Source organism: Lactuca saligna, chromosome 1 (genome assembly GCF_052625555.1).
Source record: "Lactuca saligna cultivar CGN05327 chromosome 1, ASM5262555v1, whole genome shotgun sequence".
NCBI classification, from domain to species: Eukaryota; Viridiplantae; Streptophyta; class Magnoliopsida; order Asterales; family Asteraceae; genus Lactuca; species Lactuca saligna.
Window position 1 is genome coordinate 144,284,599 of NC_136417.1, and position 20,072 is coordinate 144,304,670.

General features: G+C 27.3%; 1 protein-coding gene across 3 annotated transcripts in view; it reads right to left on the reverse strand.

Annotated features, from left to right (window-relative positions):
- The window catches only part of LOC145045061 (GDSL esterase/lipase At5g45670-like), a 24,592-nt gene extending 5,522 nt beyond the window's left edge, over positions 1–19,070 (reverse strand). Inside the window, exons 1-5 of one of the 3 annotated variants that reach the window (XM_078993418.1) lie at positions 18,766–19,069; positions 18,532–18,656; positions 18,061–18,312; positions 17,760–17,985; positions 14,690–15,097 (exon numbers count right to left, since the gene is read on the reverse strand). In XM_078993418.1, the coding sequence (XP_078849544.1) occupies positions 15,042–15,097; positions 17,760–17,985; positions 18,061–18,312; positions 18,532–18,656; positions 18,766–19,003 (897 nt within the window). In that variant the 5' untranslated portion in view covers positions 19,004–19,069 and the 3' untranslated portion in view covers positions 14,690–15,041. Of the gene's footprint in view, positions 1–14,689; positions 15,098–16,316; positions 16,568–17,759; positions 17,986–18,060; positions 18,313–18,531; positions 18,657–18,765 lie in introns of those variants that run through there. The other 2 variants (XM_078993413.1, XM_078993408.1) reach the window with 2 other exon arrangements.
- Positions 19,071–20,072: the final 1,002 nt, after the last annotated feature.

Sequence of the window (20,072 nt, forward strand, 5' to 3'; positions counted from 1 at the left end):
GACACGTGTATTAGATGGTTAATTTAAAAATATATATATATATATATATATATATATATATATATATATATATATATATATATGTAAAAGTCAAATATTTGAGAACTTTAAATTTATAAGAAAAAAAACGAATTATTCTAATATAAATGTTTTTTATCTTTTAAATTTAAACAAATAATTTAAATAAAGAAAAAAAATTAATGAGCTTTAATGTCGAAAATTTGAAATTAAAAGGTAAAATTTATTAATGAAATTAATATGCATTTATTAATTATTACAATTATTACATTAAAATATTATGTGGAATTTAATAAAATAGAAAACTCATAAAATTACATGTGTAAAAAAGTTTAATTCAGAATAACCATAAAATGATATTTGACAAATTGAATTACAGTATGATAAGTGGCAAAAAAAAGCTTTTATCTATTAAAAAGGATTATTTTTCATAATTTATATGTTTTTTGTTTTACGTGTGTTTGTTTTTTTTTTTTTAATTTCTCAGTTTTGTATATTTGTTTTTATGTTTTCTATGGTTTCATTTCGTTTTTTCTAGAGTATTTTCTTCTTACAAGTTTGTTTTCCAACTTTTTTTCAAAATTCATCTAATGCATGAACTTTCTAAATAGTTGTTCCTTTCTACATAATCGTTTGCACAAAAAAAACATTACAATGTATAATTAAACCTAATTATCATCGAACACACCAGGTTTATATATATAAAGAGTTATAGTTAACTAGATGAAAGTAAAGAGTTATTGAGGTTGCAAATGTATCCAGTACATGTAAAAATATCTCATATATAGTGGTTTTATAAATTAAATTTGGAAATGTGAAATTAAACAATTATATGATGTTGAATATATATATATATATATATATATATATATATATATATATATATATATATATATATATATATATATATATATATATATATATATATTGTAATGTTATATTTAACTATTAAAATAATAACTGATTTTACATTACTCTTTTGACGTTTTTTTATTTACGATCATCATGAAGATTTTGAATCATTGTTTTTAAGATAACATAGTACTTATAATTTTACATTACTATTGATTTTTGTTAGCTTTAATTAGATTGAAACACACTTATTATTATTAAACTTTTATAAAACACTTAAGTGTAGGGAAAAAAGTCTTACCTTTTTTTTAGTTATTCTACATTAAGTAACAAATTTAAAGTCATTATTAGAAATTGTTTTGGAAAATCATAAAAGTTGTAACTTGGTATGAGGTGCAACAAGTAAATTGACTTCCTTTATAGTATATACCAATGATTATGTCATTGACAATCACAATTAAATACAAATAAGATTATATATAGTTCTCGAATAATATTACTTTTAATTAATTAACTGGTTAAAAGTTTACTAATTTGATCATTTTTTGATTTCGACAATAATGATTTTTTTTAATAATCTAACCATTCCTTTTTAAGATAACTTTGTGTAATTTATAATTTCATGTTACTATTAATTATTATTGTTGTAAATTAATGTTAAAACTACATGTTATTATTAAAAATTTATAAAATACTTTTGAAATATACTTATTATTATTAAAATATTGTAGATACTAAAGTCTATATAGAATATACTTTTTAAATTTTATAATGTTATCGGAGAAATCAATAGTATGGTATTTTTAAAATTTATCAACAATATAAAAATATATAAGAATTCACTTAATTAAAGTATTAATCAAAGTATTGGACGTATGAGACAAATATAAAAATAGATAATTATAGTATATTGTAGAAATCTAAAAAATTATGTTTCTACTTTTATTAGCTACTTAATTTATCTATAGATTATTTTGGTATAGCTATTTAATTACCAGTTACTTAATAATCATGTTTACTTATGGTGAGGTAATTGAAACACTTTATACTAATTTGTAATAACTAGAATAAAAAGTCCATGCTACGCCACATGGTCCATTTTTTATGTATTACCAACAGTTTAGTAAAGGAATAATGATTTAGGAGGGTAATAACGTTTCCTATTTGTCCATTTTAGACCCCTAACGTATTTTTTGTACGTATTACACCATTAAGGTTATTATAACCGTTTAAAAATAGTCCTTTTAACAGGAAAAAGCCTGTAAAAGGATTATTTATAAACGGTTATAACAACCTTAATGGTGTAACATACACAAAAAATACGTTGGGGACCTAATATGGACAAACGGGAAACGTTATTACCCTCCAAAGTCATTATCCTATGAAACTATAAACCCCTATAATAAATTTTTACTTTTTAAATAAGAAACTTATAGGTCTTCGGGTTGGTAGTTTGGATGTTTTTAACCTCGGCCTTCTTTATAAATAGAAGTGGCGGTTTCTTAATGACAATGGAGCTCTTCGGGTTAAAATTGTCAAATTTTGTCATGGAGAAGGTGGTTTTTCGGACGATTCGAGAATAGGAATTGGAGGGGGTCTTTGGCAAAAGATTGTATGATCCACTAATCACCTCCATGAGAATGTTTGTATTCCTTCTAATTACATGTATAGAGTGGTGGGGGATGAGACTCAAACGAGGTTCTAGAAGGATGTTTGGTGCTTGGATATTCCTTTTAGGGAGCGGTTCGGGAGGCTCTTTGCTTTAGCCTTTAACCAAGATGCTTGAGTAAGTGAATAATGGGATCCGAAGGGATGTAATTTTCATTGGCCCCTCCTTTAATCCCCCAATGCCAATGAAAATTACATCCCTCAGGATCCCATTATTCACTTACTCGAGCATCTTGATTAAAGGCCAAAGCAAAGAGCCTCCCGAAACGCTCCCTAAGAGGAATATCCAAGCACCAAACATCCTTCTAAAACCTCGTTTGAGTCTCACCCCCACCACTCTATACATGTAATTAGAAGGAATACAACCATTCTCATGGAGGTGATTAATGGATCCTACAATCTTTTGCCAAACACCCCCTCCAATTCCTATTCTCGAATCTTCCGAAAAACCACCACCTTCCCCATGACAAAATTTGACAATTTTAACCCGAAGAGCTCCCTTGTCATTAAGAAACCACCACTTTTATTTATAAAAAGGCCGAGGTTAAAAACATTCAAACTACCAATCTCAAGACCTACAAGTTTCTTATTTAAAAAGTAAAAATTTACTATAGGGGTTTATAGTTTCATGGGATAATGACTTTGGAGGGTAATAACGTTTCTCGTTTGTCCATATTAGGTCCCCAACGTATTTTTTGTGTATATTACACCATTAAGGTTGTTATAACCGTTTATAAATAATCCTTTTACCGACTTCTTCCTGTTAAAATGACTATTTGTAAACGGTTATAATAACCTTAATGGTGTAATATGCATAAAAAATACGTTAGGGGACCTAAAATGGACAAACAGGAAACGTTATTACCCTCCTAAGTCATTATCCGTTTAGTAAATGCCAACGGGAACAATTTTTGTAATTAGTTTTGTATACAAGGATCAAACCTATCAAAATACAAAAATCATACAAAATATGGATTACTTTGAAAAAAAACTTTATAGTGCCTTTTCTATAAATTAAAGAATATAGATACTAAATCTGCCAAAATATAAACATTTTTTGCGATAACTAAATATGTCAAAATCTATAAGCTTTGTTGCACGGACTATATCTGCTAAAAGGTTTTCAAAGGACTAAATCTGCAAAAATATAAAACCTTTGTTGTAGGGACTAAGTATGCAAAAATGTATAAGTTTTGTGGTAAAACTTTGAAAAAGATATACTCTATAGTTCCTAAGGGCTATACAATTTAATAGTCTATTTTATGTTTACATGTTTCGGTGTTTCTTTGGTTTTTTTTCTCGTTTGTTGGGTCAATTTTATGTGTGTATAATGTTTAAAAGAGAGTAACAACCAAAAGTGTAAACTCTAGAAACTAATGTGACAAAAATTTTAGGGGTCACATTTGGTAAATAACAGGGACAAAAATGGAAAAATCTTAAAAAATTTTAGGGGTCACATTTGGTAAATAACAGGGACAAAAATGGAAAAATCTTAAAAATTTATGGCTAAATTCTAAATCATGAAGAAGTTACTATGTGAATAATGATTTGATGAAAGTAAGAGAGCAAAAGTGTCAACTCTTGAAACATTTGTAACTAAATTCTTGATAGTTTGTTTTATTTACTTCTTTTTATAGTTTATTTTAGCATATTTCATTCATCATTTAGATAATTTACATGCATATTTTCATTTTTGTTATTTTATGGCCTATTTCGGGTACTTTCTAGTTTTGTGAGCTTTATTGCAGATTTCATGGAGATTAGTGGAGCAGGAATGTTCGGAGCATATGGAAAACGATTGGACTTAGAGGACGTCGAGAATTATAGGCTTGGTGATAATGGAGTTGATGCATTGAGCGGGCTTGATGATTATTTGAAGGCTTGGAGAAAAAGAAATTTGAATTTGCAAGAACTGGAAGAATATTCGGCATGTGGAGATTATTAACCGGGCGGGTTTACGAGCTATGGGTGATTTGGAAAAGTCATCTTGGGCTTAAATTGAAGAAAACATGAAGAACATTGGGTTATAAGCTTAGTGGATTCGTTCTGGGCAAGTGGGCTAAGTCATTGGAGGCCCAAATCACGAAAAAGCCCAAATTACACAAGAACCCAGCTCAGCACGTGGGCTACCCGCGTAACAGCACGCGGGTCGCGCAACCCCCCTACAGGGGTAATTCCGAAAATTCTTGTTTTGAGCTATATGAGGAAGTTTGGTGTGCCACTTTTCTCAACTCTTAAACATCTGATTTTTGAGCATTCTTTATAGAGTTTTGAAGATTTATGAAGGCCAAGAACACCTCAAGAACATCATCTTTTTACCTCTTGATTCTTGTTTAATGTTTGGTACAATCTTCTCTAACTTTGTTTCTTTGAGTTTAGCCATGCTTGGCTAAACTAATCTTGGTTGACTTTTGTTGAATCTTTTGAACTTTTGTTGAATGTTGAAGAATCCATGAACATGTTCTTAAATCTTTATGGGAATGTTTTGTGTTTTAACATCTTATCACTACTTGTATGTTTTAGTTCATGAGTTTAAATGTGTTTGTGGTGATTAGTTGGCTAATTTATTGATTAAGTAAAGGGTCCTCAAATTAGCAAGCAACAAATGATTTTTGTGTTGTTTTTTCTTCACACAATCATAAAAACATTTCCTCCAACATGGTGGTGAAAGCATTTGACCCCTCTTGGATTTGGTGACTTTTTGGTTCTTAATGCTAGTTGACTTTCACTAATTACATGCTTAATGGAAATTATGACTTTGACTAAGGAAGTTGTTATGAGCTTCTCTAACCATTTTAACAACTAAGAAAAGTTTAGGTAATCTCAAGCTTCTTGGATTACTATAGCCAAATTAAGGATTTAAATCAAGTATTGCACCATTGGATTCTAATGATATGTTCTTCAAAAGTCAAAGAGAGGAAACCTTAAGTCAACCATGCTTCTCTTATTGATTTACATCAAATCTTGTTTTTGTTAAATTTTCAATTTAATTCTAGTTTGTTTCAAGTACTTCAAAATACCAAAACCCCTATTTTTAATTTATTGTCATTTAGCAAGTATTTTCACAAAGAGATCTTTCATAGAGTTATAAATTGAACCAATCTCCATGGATTCGATCCCTTTACCACTATACACTATTTTAGTGTGTAATATTTAGGGTTATTAATTTTGTTGGCCTCGACAACCACCGATTCTAATCATCAAAAAAGTTATTATTCCTAATAGTTATGATAAATAGACCTTTTTGTAAACTAAATAATTATAGGGATTAAATCTGCCAAAATATAAACCCTTTGTTACATAGAGTAAATTATAGGGGCTAAATCTACCAAAAATATAAAAAATTTGTTGTAGGGACTAGATCTGCAAAAAAGTGTAAAGCCTTTGTTTGTAAGGACTAAATCTATCAAAAATGAAATACCTTTGTTGTAAGTACTAATTATACCAAAATATAAAATATTTAAATTGTACGGACTAAATCTACAAAAAATGTAAAACATTTTTTGTAGGAACTAAATCAGCCAAAATGTGAAACCTTTTTTGTAGGGACTAAATCTGTCAAAAAAAAAAACATTTGTTTGTAGGGATTAAAATCTGTCAAAATGAAAACTTTTGTTGTAGGGTCTAAATCTGTCAAAATGTAAAACAAATACGGGATGAAAAGTGCAAAACTTGGAAAAAAGGGGTAATTTTTAAAGGCCATAAACTTGTGTGGGACCAAAATTGACAAACACAACAAACTTCTGCGGCGAAACTCTTGCACAAGTTACACATTCTGCAACGTAACTTGCCAATAAAAATTATCGTAGTTTTGAAAAATACATGATATATTCTAATAAAATATACACTGTAAATATTATAATGTGGTTTTTATAATGTTAGAATATTCTAAAATTCTACTAGATTTGTTAGATATGTAAAATCTAATCTTAATAAAAACCTCTCTAAACAGCCACATGGCAATTTTCTAGATCTTTTTAATGCCACGTGGCAGTGTTCTACACCCCCTTTAATATTTTTCCCGCTCACAAGATATCGCATATTTCATCCATATTATTCATATCATTTAATGTCATCTAATTCAAATTTTAAATTTCAATTAGTCCCTGATTATTTGGGATACACGTCAATTATTTGGGATACACATCAATAATTACTCCGTTATCTTCTCTGAATCCCCCTATCTCGATCCATAAATCATTTATAATCTGGCATTTCATTTGTGCCTCTTTCTCTTCTCGATACTCTATACACGAAGATCCTTTGAAATCTAGGTGATTCAAACCCGAGCGGAGACCATACAGGTTTGAACTTCTCTAATTATTACACATTTTTGTGTTTTTGATTTTGTCTCTTTTAACTTACTTTTCTCCTATCTCGGTTCCTTCTATCAAACACTGATTTCGGGTGGTGGACAAGGTGAAGGAAAAAACAAATGAAATTGATGGAGAAGTAATCTCTTTCATAATATTCATTCTCTTTACAAATTCGATTTCCCCCTTTTCAGTTGTTTAGGGATTCAAATTTCTTTTTTGCAGTTTTTCATCTTCACAACCTTATTATAATACTAACATCATTTATGTTTTGAACTTATGCAGAGCATCCTTATATTAGAGAAGATGGAGAAGCATTAGACAAGTCAACCGAAAATCGACGGTGCAACCCTTTAAGGTAAAGTAATTTTGAGCCGTCAACAAACTCAAGAAAATCGATCTCAAGGTTTTCTTAATAGCCCAACTTCCTCAGATTCCAGTATACATCTTAACCCTAACTCTTCAACGAGCATAATTTTTAATAAATTTTTTAGGTCATTGCTAAAATCTACACCAAAACCTTTGTTATGTTGGGATCTCTACAGAAAAAACAAATTCTTCCCCCATCTGGTGGTCGATTTCAACACAGGTACAGCTTCCAAAAAGAAGTAAGAAATATAAACTTTGTTTTTCTATAAAATTATGGTTTTTCTGAGTCCCAATTGTAGCATAAAAGCGATAATAGATATTTTTTTGTGCTTATAATGATAGTCGCATGTGGATGTTTGGCAGTACTGATGCATCTTACAATTCCCCCATTTTATATCTTGGAGTTAATTTTTCTGTATTTTTACTCATTTTTATATTGATTTGATTATTAATTTCAGGTTTTTTGGATTGTTTACCTAATTTGCGATCTTAATTTGATATCCTTTGGAATGTAAGCTTTACTTTCATTTCTTTATTATGGCTACTATAAATATTTATTAAGGTTTTTTTTAGACAATGGTGCTTTTGTGGATTTATTCTAAACAAGTTAACTGTTAACATATTGGCATCATCCATCTGTAATGGGATCCAATTTTGTTCAAAAGTAAGTTAACTGTTAACATATTGGCATCATTCATCTGTTATGAAAGTAATAAAAATAATATTTATCATTAGTGCAGTGAATTTAGATATGTTACTATTATGGATGCAAAATATATAAATAGGCCATTGTTATGGGTAAAACATAAACTGTATTACTCATATTGTCAGCACAAGTGAAGTATTTTATTATTCCCTTGCAATTGCCTATATTGCCTTATTCAAAAAGAGACAAAGCTTCATGTAAGACCGATCATCCAGGAATCTTTCAAAAATTTAATTCATGTTGCTAACCTTTGTTAGATTTCTTCTAAAACAATTAGATCCAAGCAAAGGGATGTGATAATAATTCAAGATTAGGGTAATTTTTTTTAAAAAATATTTATACTATTTGGAAAGTTATGAGATTTATGTATGTAAATTGTTTTTGTGCAAGCCACAAGAGGTTGCAACTTGTGTCTATCATGCACATTTATCACAAAAACTTCTCAAATTAACTTGGCCTACTTAAGTTATCTCAATTAGCAGCAGCATTTGCAAAGTCAAATTAGAGCAACAACCTCACGACATGATCATGTAAATTTTCACAACACACTTTTTGTAGTCCCGGAACATTCAAGTGGGAAGGGCTGATTTTTAATTATTTTTCAATACAAGTTGTCCTATCTAATTTATTTTGACATCACATCAAACTTTGTGTAAAAATAACTATCTTTAGATCTATGATTATTAATTATAATTTTTAAAGTTTATATATTATTTTACTTTGTCAACCGTGTAACACACGAGTTATAACCTAGTATTCTAATATTCTACTAGAGTATTTTAATATTATACTAGAATATTCAAATACTCTACTAGAATATTCAAATATTCTACTAAAATATTTCACAGATATTTCAAAAAAAAAACGGTATTTTTTTTATTTATATATTTTTTTATTTTTTTGGAAAATATAAATGACGAAAATAATATTTACAAAAAACATTTCGAAAATTTGTAATTATTTTGCATTTAATTTTTTTTTCTTTTATCTACAAAATAAGGTGTTAGAATTCGCATCTCTTCATCTCACAAAATATAGTGGTTTCATATAAACCTAACTATATATATATATATATATATATATATATATATATATATATATATATATATATATATATATATATATATATATATTAAAACCTATTCAACAACTAATTCTTATTGATTAATAATCATAAAGTAACCTTAATACAAACTACAAACTAGTAACAAATTTAAAAAATTCAAATTAATATAATAAAAAATAAATAATTAATCTTTAACCATTTTAATTTGGATGATTAAATTTATAAATTTAACATAGAATGTCAAAAAGTTTACTTAATAATATACATTATTTAACTAGAATTTTCAAATTAATATATAAAAACTAAATATTTATATTTAAAGGTAAACAACACAAAAGATACTTAATTTACACCAAAATTCTAATTTGGTATTGTGTTTTTTTGTCTCAAATTTGAAACTGTGTTTTCCAATTTGTTACAATTGTAACCACTTGATAGGTCAACAAGGTTATATTATGACATGACATGATGACGTGGTAAAACTGAAATTTTTTTCCACAAAAAAACACGAAGTTTTTTTTTTTTTTTTTTTTTTTTTTTTTTTTTTTTTTTTTTTTTTGATTTTGATACTGAATTTAATTTTTTCTTTCAATTTTAACACTATGTTTGTTTGTTCAAAATCAAACATTATTTATCAAATTTTGTTCAATTTTGACCATTTTCCATTTGAAACCGTATAAATATATTTTTTTTATTACATTTTAACCGTATAAATATATTTTTTTTCGTTTAAAAACCACATTTTTATTTATATACAAGGTTTTTTTATTTCTTTTTTATTTTTTTATTTTTTTATTTTTTTATTTTTTTATTTTTTTTACATTCACAGCATAATGTATAAATATGCATTAGTTATGTCATTAGAATCAAACTAACCATAAACTTCTAATAAGATGTAAAATTCCACGAGTTGCAAATTTGACATCTGGGTTTTGATCGACTACACGCCTCTAACCCTTCAAACTCATTTTAAAGTTGCGTATTTAATATAAAATACGGTTTTTATATAACTAATACATATTTATATATAAAACTAAGGTTTGAATGTAAAAAAAACCTTATATTTATACAAAACTATGGTTTTAATTGAAAATTATCAACATTAAACAAAATTGGAAAAAATGATGTTCGATTTGGAACAAAAAAACATAGTGTTAAAATTGAAAGAAAAAATTAAATATAGTGTCAAAATCGAAAAAAGTGAAAACTTAGTGTTTTTTGTTGAAAAATAATTCAATTTTAACACGTCAGCATATCATATCAGCATGCCACGTCATCAGAACTGACACGTCATCATGCTACGTCAGCATATAACATGGTTGATCGGTAAAGTGGTCTGAATTGTAAAAAATTGGAAAAACAGTATCAAATTTGATACAAAAAAAAAATACACTGTCAAATTAGAATTTTGGTGTAAACTAAGTGTTTTTTTTATGTTGTTTACCCTATATTTAACAATATACTTTATTTTTCTAATATTTCTTCAAAGCGTTCATGCATTTTTATTATAAATTTGCTAAACTCCGGTTTAACTATAAATATTAAATATATAATATCTATGTAACTAATTGCTCATATAGTTCTTTTAAAAATTTAAACACATGAATAAAAATTTATTTTGAAATCACACACATAGCACATCAGAATAAAATATAAAATTGTGTTATATGGAATAAGAATACTATACCGTGTAATTTAGACTTGACATGAACATGACACGAACACAAATTTAAATTTTAGTTTCATCCTAATTTCATTTCGTGTCATGTATTTTTGTCATAGTGTATCATCAATTATCACCTCTATCCTTTATTAAATAAGCCTTAAACATATTTTTTCAACATTTTTGCAATCTTTTATTAGACTTTTTAAATATCTTTTTAACATACTTTATCCATAAATCCAACATTTTTTACAATATTTTTTAAACTTTATTTATAAGTTTGAAAATATATTTATAAACGGTTTAATAATGTTTTTTAGATTTTTTCCCCAAATATAATAAACTTGATTATTTTGTATGAATATGTAAAATGAAAGTTGTATAAATGTTTTTCTTAAAAGTATTTGTATTTACTCTTTCTACAGAATTTAAAAACGTTTTATGGATACATTTTTACAACATTTTAAACGTTGTAAAAATATAATTTAAAAAAGTGACCATTGAACTACTTTACGTATCAATACAACTTTTCATATTTTCTAGGGTTAATATTATAAAAGCTCTAATTTTTAACGCGTAATTGAAAAAAGCCTTGATATTTTTATTATTTTTCCTGTGACCACAATTTTCTCACAGAATTATCACTCTAACCCGATTAACAAGTTTCATGGTTAAGTTTTTTGGTTAAATTTTTTGCAAAATCAGTGTTAAAAAGTTCAAATTTAATCCCTGAGGTTTGAAAAAAATTACACCACATGGTTTTTTAACTTTATTTTTCGTTTTTTGTATACTTTATTTATTTTTGGTTTTTTTATAATTATATGTACATTTTTTATTTTCTTTATATATAAATATAAATATATATATATATATATATATATATATATATATATATATATATATATATATATATATATATATAGGTTTAGGTTCAATTGATACTATTCTAATTTTGTGAGACCGTAAGACCAAATATAAAAATAATTTTAAAATGCAAAATAAATGGAAAAATAAAAAAAAAAATTTAAATATTATTTTCGGAAATTGAATTAACTAAAAGAAATAAAAAAATAAAAAAAAATTCTGTTTTTTTTAAAACTAAGTGAAATATTCTAATAGAATATTACACTGACATATTCTAAAAATAATTTTAAAATGCAGAATAAATGGAAAAATCAAAAAATTCTTTTTTTAAATATTATTTTCGGAACATGAATTAACTAAAAAAATAAAAAAAATCAACAAAAAAATAAAAATAAAAATACGTAAAATATTCTAATAGAATATTACACTGACATATTTTAAAAAATAATCTTAAAATACAAAATAAATGGAAAATTCCAAAATTTGTTTTTAAAATATTATTTTCGGAACTTAAATTAACTAAAAAAAATTAAAAATAAATAAATAACTAAAAAAATGCGTCTCACGGTCTCACAAAATTAGGCCGTCTCACATGAACCTAGCCCTATATATATATATATATATATATATATATATATATATATATATATATATATATATATATATATATATATTACTTATTTTCATTTTTTAACTTTATTTTTCAACAATTTTTTAAAGCATTTTAACTTTTTTTTTCTATTTTTTAGTGTATATTAGAGTTTTTTTTTTGGTTTTTTCATATTTCTTTTCGTATTATATTTTTTTTTATTTTCATCTTTTTAATTTTTAATTTTTTTCTTACTTGTTTTCCAATTATTTGTTTTTTTTTGTTTTTTTGTATTTTTATCTTTTTATTGACATTTTTCAAAAAAATATAAAATGTTATAATATATTAGAGTATATTACAATTTTGATAATTTATAGTTTTTGTAATTGTTTTTTATTTTTATTCAAGTAAATAAAGTAGTTATGTTTATATTTGTAATTTTAGTCCAACTTATTTTTTTTCTTTTTTTCTTTAGTGCTATTATATTTATGTTACGAAAAAATGAAAATTAAAAAAAAAATAGTTTGTTTAATAAGAATTAGTATTTCAATGTGTTATATAACTTGCAAATTAAATCATATTTTTATATGTGATATCAATAGATTAAAATGAAGATAATATTTTTCAGTTCGATAATAGACTAAAAAAACAAAATCAAAAAAATAATAGTCGATCTTTATAAAAAAAACTTGTTATACTAATTTATATTGAATTCAAGTTCGTTTACTTGAATCAAAGTAAATAAAAACATTAGAAAAAGTATAAATAACTAAAATAGGAAAAAAAAAATTAGAAAACGAAAATTGTAATATTAAAAAACCTTAGAAAAAATATTAGAAAAACCATAAATAACAAAAAATAGAAAAAAAATAAAATAAAAAGGTGAAAAAAATAAAATATAATACGAAAAGAAATATGAAAAAACCTAAAAAAACCCTAATATACTCTGTATATACACTAAAAAATAGAAAGCAAAATGTAAAAAGGTAAAAAAAATGTTGAAAATTTAAATTAAAAAATGAAAATAAATAAAGTATATATATAAAAAGAAAATAAAAAATGCACACATATTTATAAAAAAACCGAAAATAAATAAAGTATACAAAAAACGAAAAATAAAGTTAAAAAACCATGTGGTGTAATTTTTTTCAAACATTAGGGATTAAATTTGAACTTTTTAAGACTAATTTTGCAAAAAAGTTAACCAACTTAATCATAAAACTCGTTAAGTGGGCTAGAGTAATAATTCTGCGAGAAAGTTGTGGCCACAACAATAATAAAAAAAAAATATCAGGTTTTTTTTCCAATTATACAGTAAAATTTTAAGGCTTTTATAATATTAACTATATTTTCTACAACATTTATAATACTTTCATTTAGAAAAGTGTATGAATATGTAACATAACTGTTAAACAAGTTTATAACGTTTTAATATTTTTGTAAATAATGTGTGATTTTAAAATAAATTTTTTAAAAAGTGACAAAAAGAGCCTACAAATGATTTTTAATTCTTTGAGAAAAATTATATTTATAATAAAATTTAAAGTGACCAAATTCGTAAAAAAAATCTAAAAGATAGGTCAAAAGTTTAAAATTTAAATATGACCTATTAAATATGGCATGATATATGGAAATTAAATATCCAACGGCCAGTTATCTTTTTGTAATATATTTTGAGTTTGTTTGTAATTAGAAAACATTTCCAATAGATGTTTTTTTCAACAAAAGTGTAAAATTGATTCTTGTGGTAAAAACTTCGGATAAAATCAAAAAGTTTCTTATTAGTTTTGGTTAAAAAAAAGCTTTAAAAAACAGTTTTACCATTTTATTCTCTTTTTTCTTTTTTTATAATTATTTTAATACTGTTTTAATTTGAAAAAAAAAAGATAAATAGTAGGGGTGAGCATGGTGCGGTTTGGTGCCAAAACCGAACCAAAAACCGCAACTTCGGTTTTTTGAAATTTAGAAACCGCACCGTTCGGTTTTATGCGGTTCGGTTTTTGCGGTTGTTCATTGCGGTTTTTTGCGGTTCAGTTTTTTTTTGCGGTTTTGTCTTTTTACTAAACCTCAAGTAAGTCAGCGAGTTATTTTGACTCAAATGATGAGTGATAATCATTTATTGGAGATAAATCCATACCACAACCTATTGGTTAGAAGTCAAATTACTTAACCACTCATTCAACATGTTTTTAAAGCTTCAATATAATGCGAATTTAATATAATATTTGTTTCACAAGTACATACGATAATATCAATTAATATATTCATAAAAATGATATTATATCACTAGTACTCTTCATATTTAAATGTTAAAAAAATGTCATAAACATTATTTGTTATTGTAAATACCATTGAATGTATGCTTAAAAATATACAATTATCCTCCGATAGATAAGATATATATTTACATTTATATAAATTTTAATTGTCATAAGTTCTTGGTTCTTACAAATATCAACAGTTAATATATATATATATATATATATATATATATATATATATATATATATATATATATATATATATATATATATATATATATATATATATATATGCAGTGCGGTTCGGTTTTTTGTGGTTTTTGCAAGACTAAAAACCGCACCGCACCGAGTATTTCGGTTTTTGCAAAACTAAAAACCGCACCATCGGTTTCCATTTCGGTTTTGGTTTTTCGGTTTCGATTTATGCGGTTTTTTTGGTTTGCGGTTCGGTTTTTGCTCACCCCTAATAAATAGAATTTGCCACCAACTACCCCACCATTCTCTCTCTCTCTCTCTCTCTCTCTCTCTCACACACACACAGTAAAGAAAAACCCACCTTCACCTCCCCTACCTGCACTCCCGATCTTCTTCTTCCCACTTCACCTTTAACTTAAATTACACACAGATACATACACTTAAATACGTTGCCATTTAACCCTTCTCTATTCCTGGTCAACAATCCTTCTCTTGGTGGTAGTAGATGATTTTGGTGGACTTCCGTCGGTCTTCTGCGTAAACCATAAAAGCTTCAGATTACCCTAAAACCATGGGGGTAAGGGCTTAGTTACAGAGTACAAGATGATCATGGCTTGTTCACAACAATACAGTTTGGCGATTTGGAAGTTGGCGCTTCCTCAAATATTGTTGTATTTGACCGGTTCGATTGATGGGTGATTTTAATTGTGTATCTTTGATTCATATTTTATCTGGGTTTTGATTATTCCCATGCTTTTGGAGAATCTATCGGTCAATCCTAATTCTTTGTATGGTCATAATCATGTGTGTTATTTGCTCTCATTCTCATTCTCAGGCTCATTCTCATCGGTTGATTTGAAGTTTCTATAGTTTTTCAAATCCTTTTTTCTAAATAACAAATTTGAAGTCTGGAGCTCTTTAAAACTTCATTACTTCCTTAAGAACATAAATGATTTTGTGCACTTTGATCAAATGGTATCACACTCCGTTGATGGTGGCTGCAAAACATGGGAAGACTGCTAATGTTGAAAAGCTTATTGAAGTGGCCATTACAGTTAACTTGAAGCTTTTCATCGTCATCAACATATTCTTCATGAGAGAGGTGTACGGGTTTCAGTCTGCCCGCCAATGGATATTAATCTATAAAAACCTTAAAGGGAAAGGATTTGAAGGATTTGATTCGATTTTTTTGTTTTTCAAATGGGTTGTTGGCGTTGAGAATCGAAGTGGGTGATGGTTGTGAGTCTTGCAAAGTTTTGGGGGAGAATAAGCCATGAAAGAACCTTGGTGAAGGAAGGAAAGAAGAAATGGGTTTAGTTGTGGTTTGATCCGTCATGATAGACTTGTTCAAGATCTCAAAATTTGTGTTAAAATCGAAAAAAAAAGAAAGAAAGAAAGGTTTTAGTAACTTCCATGGGTGATGAAGAAGGATTAAAACCTAAGTTTTTGTGTGAATGTATGTGGGTGGTTGCATTTACACGTGTAGGGTGAGGAAGGAGAAGGGAGAGAGAATCAAAGAGAGATGGAGAGAGAGGATAGGGATGTCAACGGGGGCAAACGGGACGAGAAGTGCATCCCCCGACTTTCCCTTTCCCCATCCCCACCCTAGCCCCTGAAATGATCAACATTCCTATTCCCGCTCCCAAATCCCCTTTATTACCCCTGCTTCCGCCCTCGTTCCTCCATCCTAGATTAATTTTGGGCTGCTTTTTTTGGACTAAAAGAAGTTGATATTTACACTAAAAGAAAATATTTTTAGTTAACAAATAACTATTTATAACAGAATTTACATGTTAAAAATAAAAAGTTATGACATCTTACAAGCATTATACCAACAATTTAAAAATATGTTTTTTTGATTAATTTTGGAAGCTTAAAATCATGTTTTTTTTGGAAAGGGAACTTCCCTAACGAGGGTTTCCGGGCCAGCTTTCGCGCACCGATTAATCCCCCACTGCAAACATAAAACTTTGCTTCATGCCTTGGAGTCACTGCATGCGAACCTCCATATCCACAAGCTCAAAATCATGTTATTGTTTATTATAATTACTAGGTGTAAGACCCGTGTGTACTACACGAGTTTATTAAAAATAAAAATTTAATATCAATATCAATTTTAGAGCTCTCATTAATTATGTCATTTATTACATTATAAATATATCATTTCTTTTTCAAGGAAGCATTTATTTCTCTTAATTGTAACCGAAATAAGTTATGATATGTGAACAAATCAGAAAATTCCATGTGGAAATAAATAAATTCTAAAAATCTATTAAAATGCCATGTGTCCAAATTAATGAGGACATAACATGTGGCAGAAAATGGGTTTTATTTATTAGTATAGATATAATTAATATATGTAATTTATTAATGGAGTACCCATGGGGGTTTCGGGACTGGATCGCCTAGCCCGCCTCCGAAATTAAAACGGGGGTTAACCTTTTCCCTGCCCCCATTTTTCTTATTTTTTATTTTTTTATTTTTAATTTCCCCCAAACGGGACGGAACCCTCACGGGAACGGGGTTCCACAAGACTTTTTGACATCCTTAAGAGAGAAGGGGAGGGTACGAGTGGAGGGATGGGGTGGGATAGCTAATTCTGTTTTTTTTTCTTTAATTTTTAATTAATAAATTATTAAAAAAATAAATAAATAGGACAAAACTATCTTTTTAAGTTTTTTTTGGACCAAAACCACAATAAAATCTTGATTTTGGACTATCTATGGAAATTGCAAACTTTTTGAACCTTATCCAAAAAATTTTGAATACTACCAAATATTTTAGACTTTTTTTTTTCTCCCAAAAGCTATCTAAAACTTAGAGTAGATTTCAACCTTATGTTGCCTCTATGGTAGGTCGTTATTACCGAGTCTTGATATGTGAACATAAAAGAAAAAGCATATTAAAAAGAAAATTGAGAGTTATTGATGGCCCTAATAATTAATAAGCAACATATCTACCACAAAAGAAATATAATTGTTGTGTAAATGCTAATATACTCAGATTCATTACTGATATTAAATTTTACGAAATCTTGAATTTATATATCTGTACGTTACTATTTTTAACATTAGTACAATTCACCAATACGATTTCGAGTTTTTTTTTTTTTTTTTTTTTTTTTTTTTTCTTTTAAGAACACAAAATATATAAAGTTTGTTGTGGAAGAAAAGAAGAAATTTGCAAGCAGCTTACCACTGGAATATCCGCGAGGAGGGTCAATGAAGATGAACTTTGAATCAGAGAGTTTGCTCTCGAGCTCACCAATAGCAGTAACAAGCCTGGTGTTGAATTGTATAATAGCTCCATTTACAGCATCCACACATTTATTTGTGTTAAACCTGTTCATCATTGCTGGTGTACAACCTATGTATCCAGCTCCAGCTATCCCAAACTTTCTTGCTCCATATTTGTACAGTTTCTGAATATATGCAACTTAAACAAACATTAGCTTATATATAAAAAACAATGTGGAACTAAGAATTTCGATACTGACAGATAGTTGTTTTGAATATTGTTTAATGAGGATTTTGGCATACTGATCTGGCGTGTATAAGATGCTTGTTTGATAGTATTTTGGATAAAAGTAATTGTTAATGTAGTCGTTATTCCCCATTGCAACGGTGTATATGCATTTGTTGAGGTGTTGTCGAGCTTTGGCTAAACTCCCATTACCAATCAAGTTCACTAGTCGCAAAATTGTGATTGCATGATTTGTTAGTTGCCGATTCATGCATATCCTACCACCCTGTCATCGAAATATAGTTACCATTTGGTTAATTAAACAATCCAATGCATGGTATTTTTCATTCATGTATATATCTTCTGGCATGCTTAACTATTATAAGCATCAGTATTTGATATAGCCAAGCAATCAGACGTTAGTTTGATAACTTGAAACATAAATTTGAAACAGAGATATGCATGCATGGATTTTTGTACGAAGGCATGCATAATGAAAATATACCATGTGTTCAGCGGTTTCATCACGAATTCCAGCAGCACCTGATGCATAATTTACTCCTCGAACGATTTCTTCATGTCTTGCGGTTGCAAAAGGTGGAATGAAGTTTTCAAAACCTAGTAGTTGAGCTGGGAAGAACAAAATAAAAATAATTAAGTTGAAGTTTTAACATTTAAAATTATAGATTCTTGATTTCTTAGAACCATGACTATTTTAGAAAATAATCAAGAAAGAGACCTACAACGTCCGCAGTATTTCGACCATTTGAAAATCTCCCGGTAGTACCATCGGGAAAGTCAATTCCATATGGTGGGTAATTGGCTTTTGCCGTCGTAACCAGGTGGTTGTTATTTCCATTATCCATTGATGAGTCACCAAATATGAAATAACAAGGTACCTGAGGAGCGCTATGCGCGAAGCATAATAGTGTTGCTGACAATACCATCAAAATCAAAGCTTGAACAAAAGCGCTCATTTTCCTCCTCTTTGGGTTATAAAAAAGTAATTGATGGTTTCTTTTGAATGCCAAAATGAATAGACGTTGATGAAATACTTATATAGAAAATATCTAGTTTGCTCTATGAGTGTGACCTTATCAATACGTTGATATGTACGTAGAGCCCCCATCCATATAATATGTAGCATTCGCATGTGATCTTTCTTTGTATTGTAGCAGACTTACTGTTTCTTTAGTTCGTCCTTTTGAGATCATTGCTTCTTAAGAACCACATATATTGTATCCAAAATCTTTCTCACATTCAGCATGATATCCATTTAGCCAAACATGTTAATTTAATCGTCAAATACTTAATGATTTTAACTTTTTTGACTATATATATATATATATATATATATATATATATATATATATATATATATATATATATATATATATATATATATATATATATATATAGATAGAGAGAGAGAGAGAGAGAGAGAGAGAGAGAGTGGGATTTAATAGAGAACCACAATTAACTAAGAAACCAATCTTTTTTTTCAACTTTTAAAACTTCTTTTTTATCAAAAAAAAAAAAAAAACTAAAAATACAGAAATTCATAATTTTTTATCCATTTTCCAATGATATAAAATTTGATATATATATATATATATATATATATATATATATATATATATATATACACACGTCAAATTCACAATGTGAATCTTTGAAAATTCACAACGTGAATCCAGAATATATATATATATATATATATATATATATATATATATATATATATATATATATATATATATATATATATATATATATATATATATATACACACACACGTCAAATTCACAATGTGAATCTTTGAAAATTAACAACGTGAATCCGGATTCACACGGTGAATCCAAAAAATATTTTTCACATTCACAATGTTAATATATGAATTTAGATATTTTTAGATTTTTTTTTTCGGTAAAGAATAAGCTCTAGAAATTGAAAAAAAGATTTGGTTCCTTGAAGAACCCATAATTATGGTTATCTATTGAACTTTTCTCTTTATATATATATATATATATATATATATATATATAT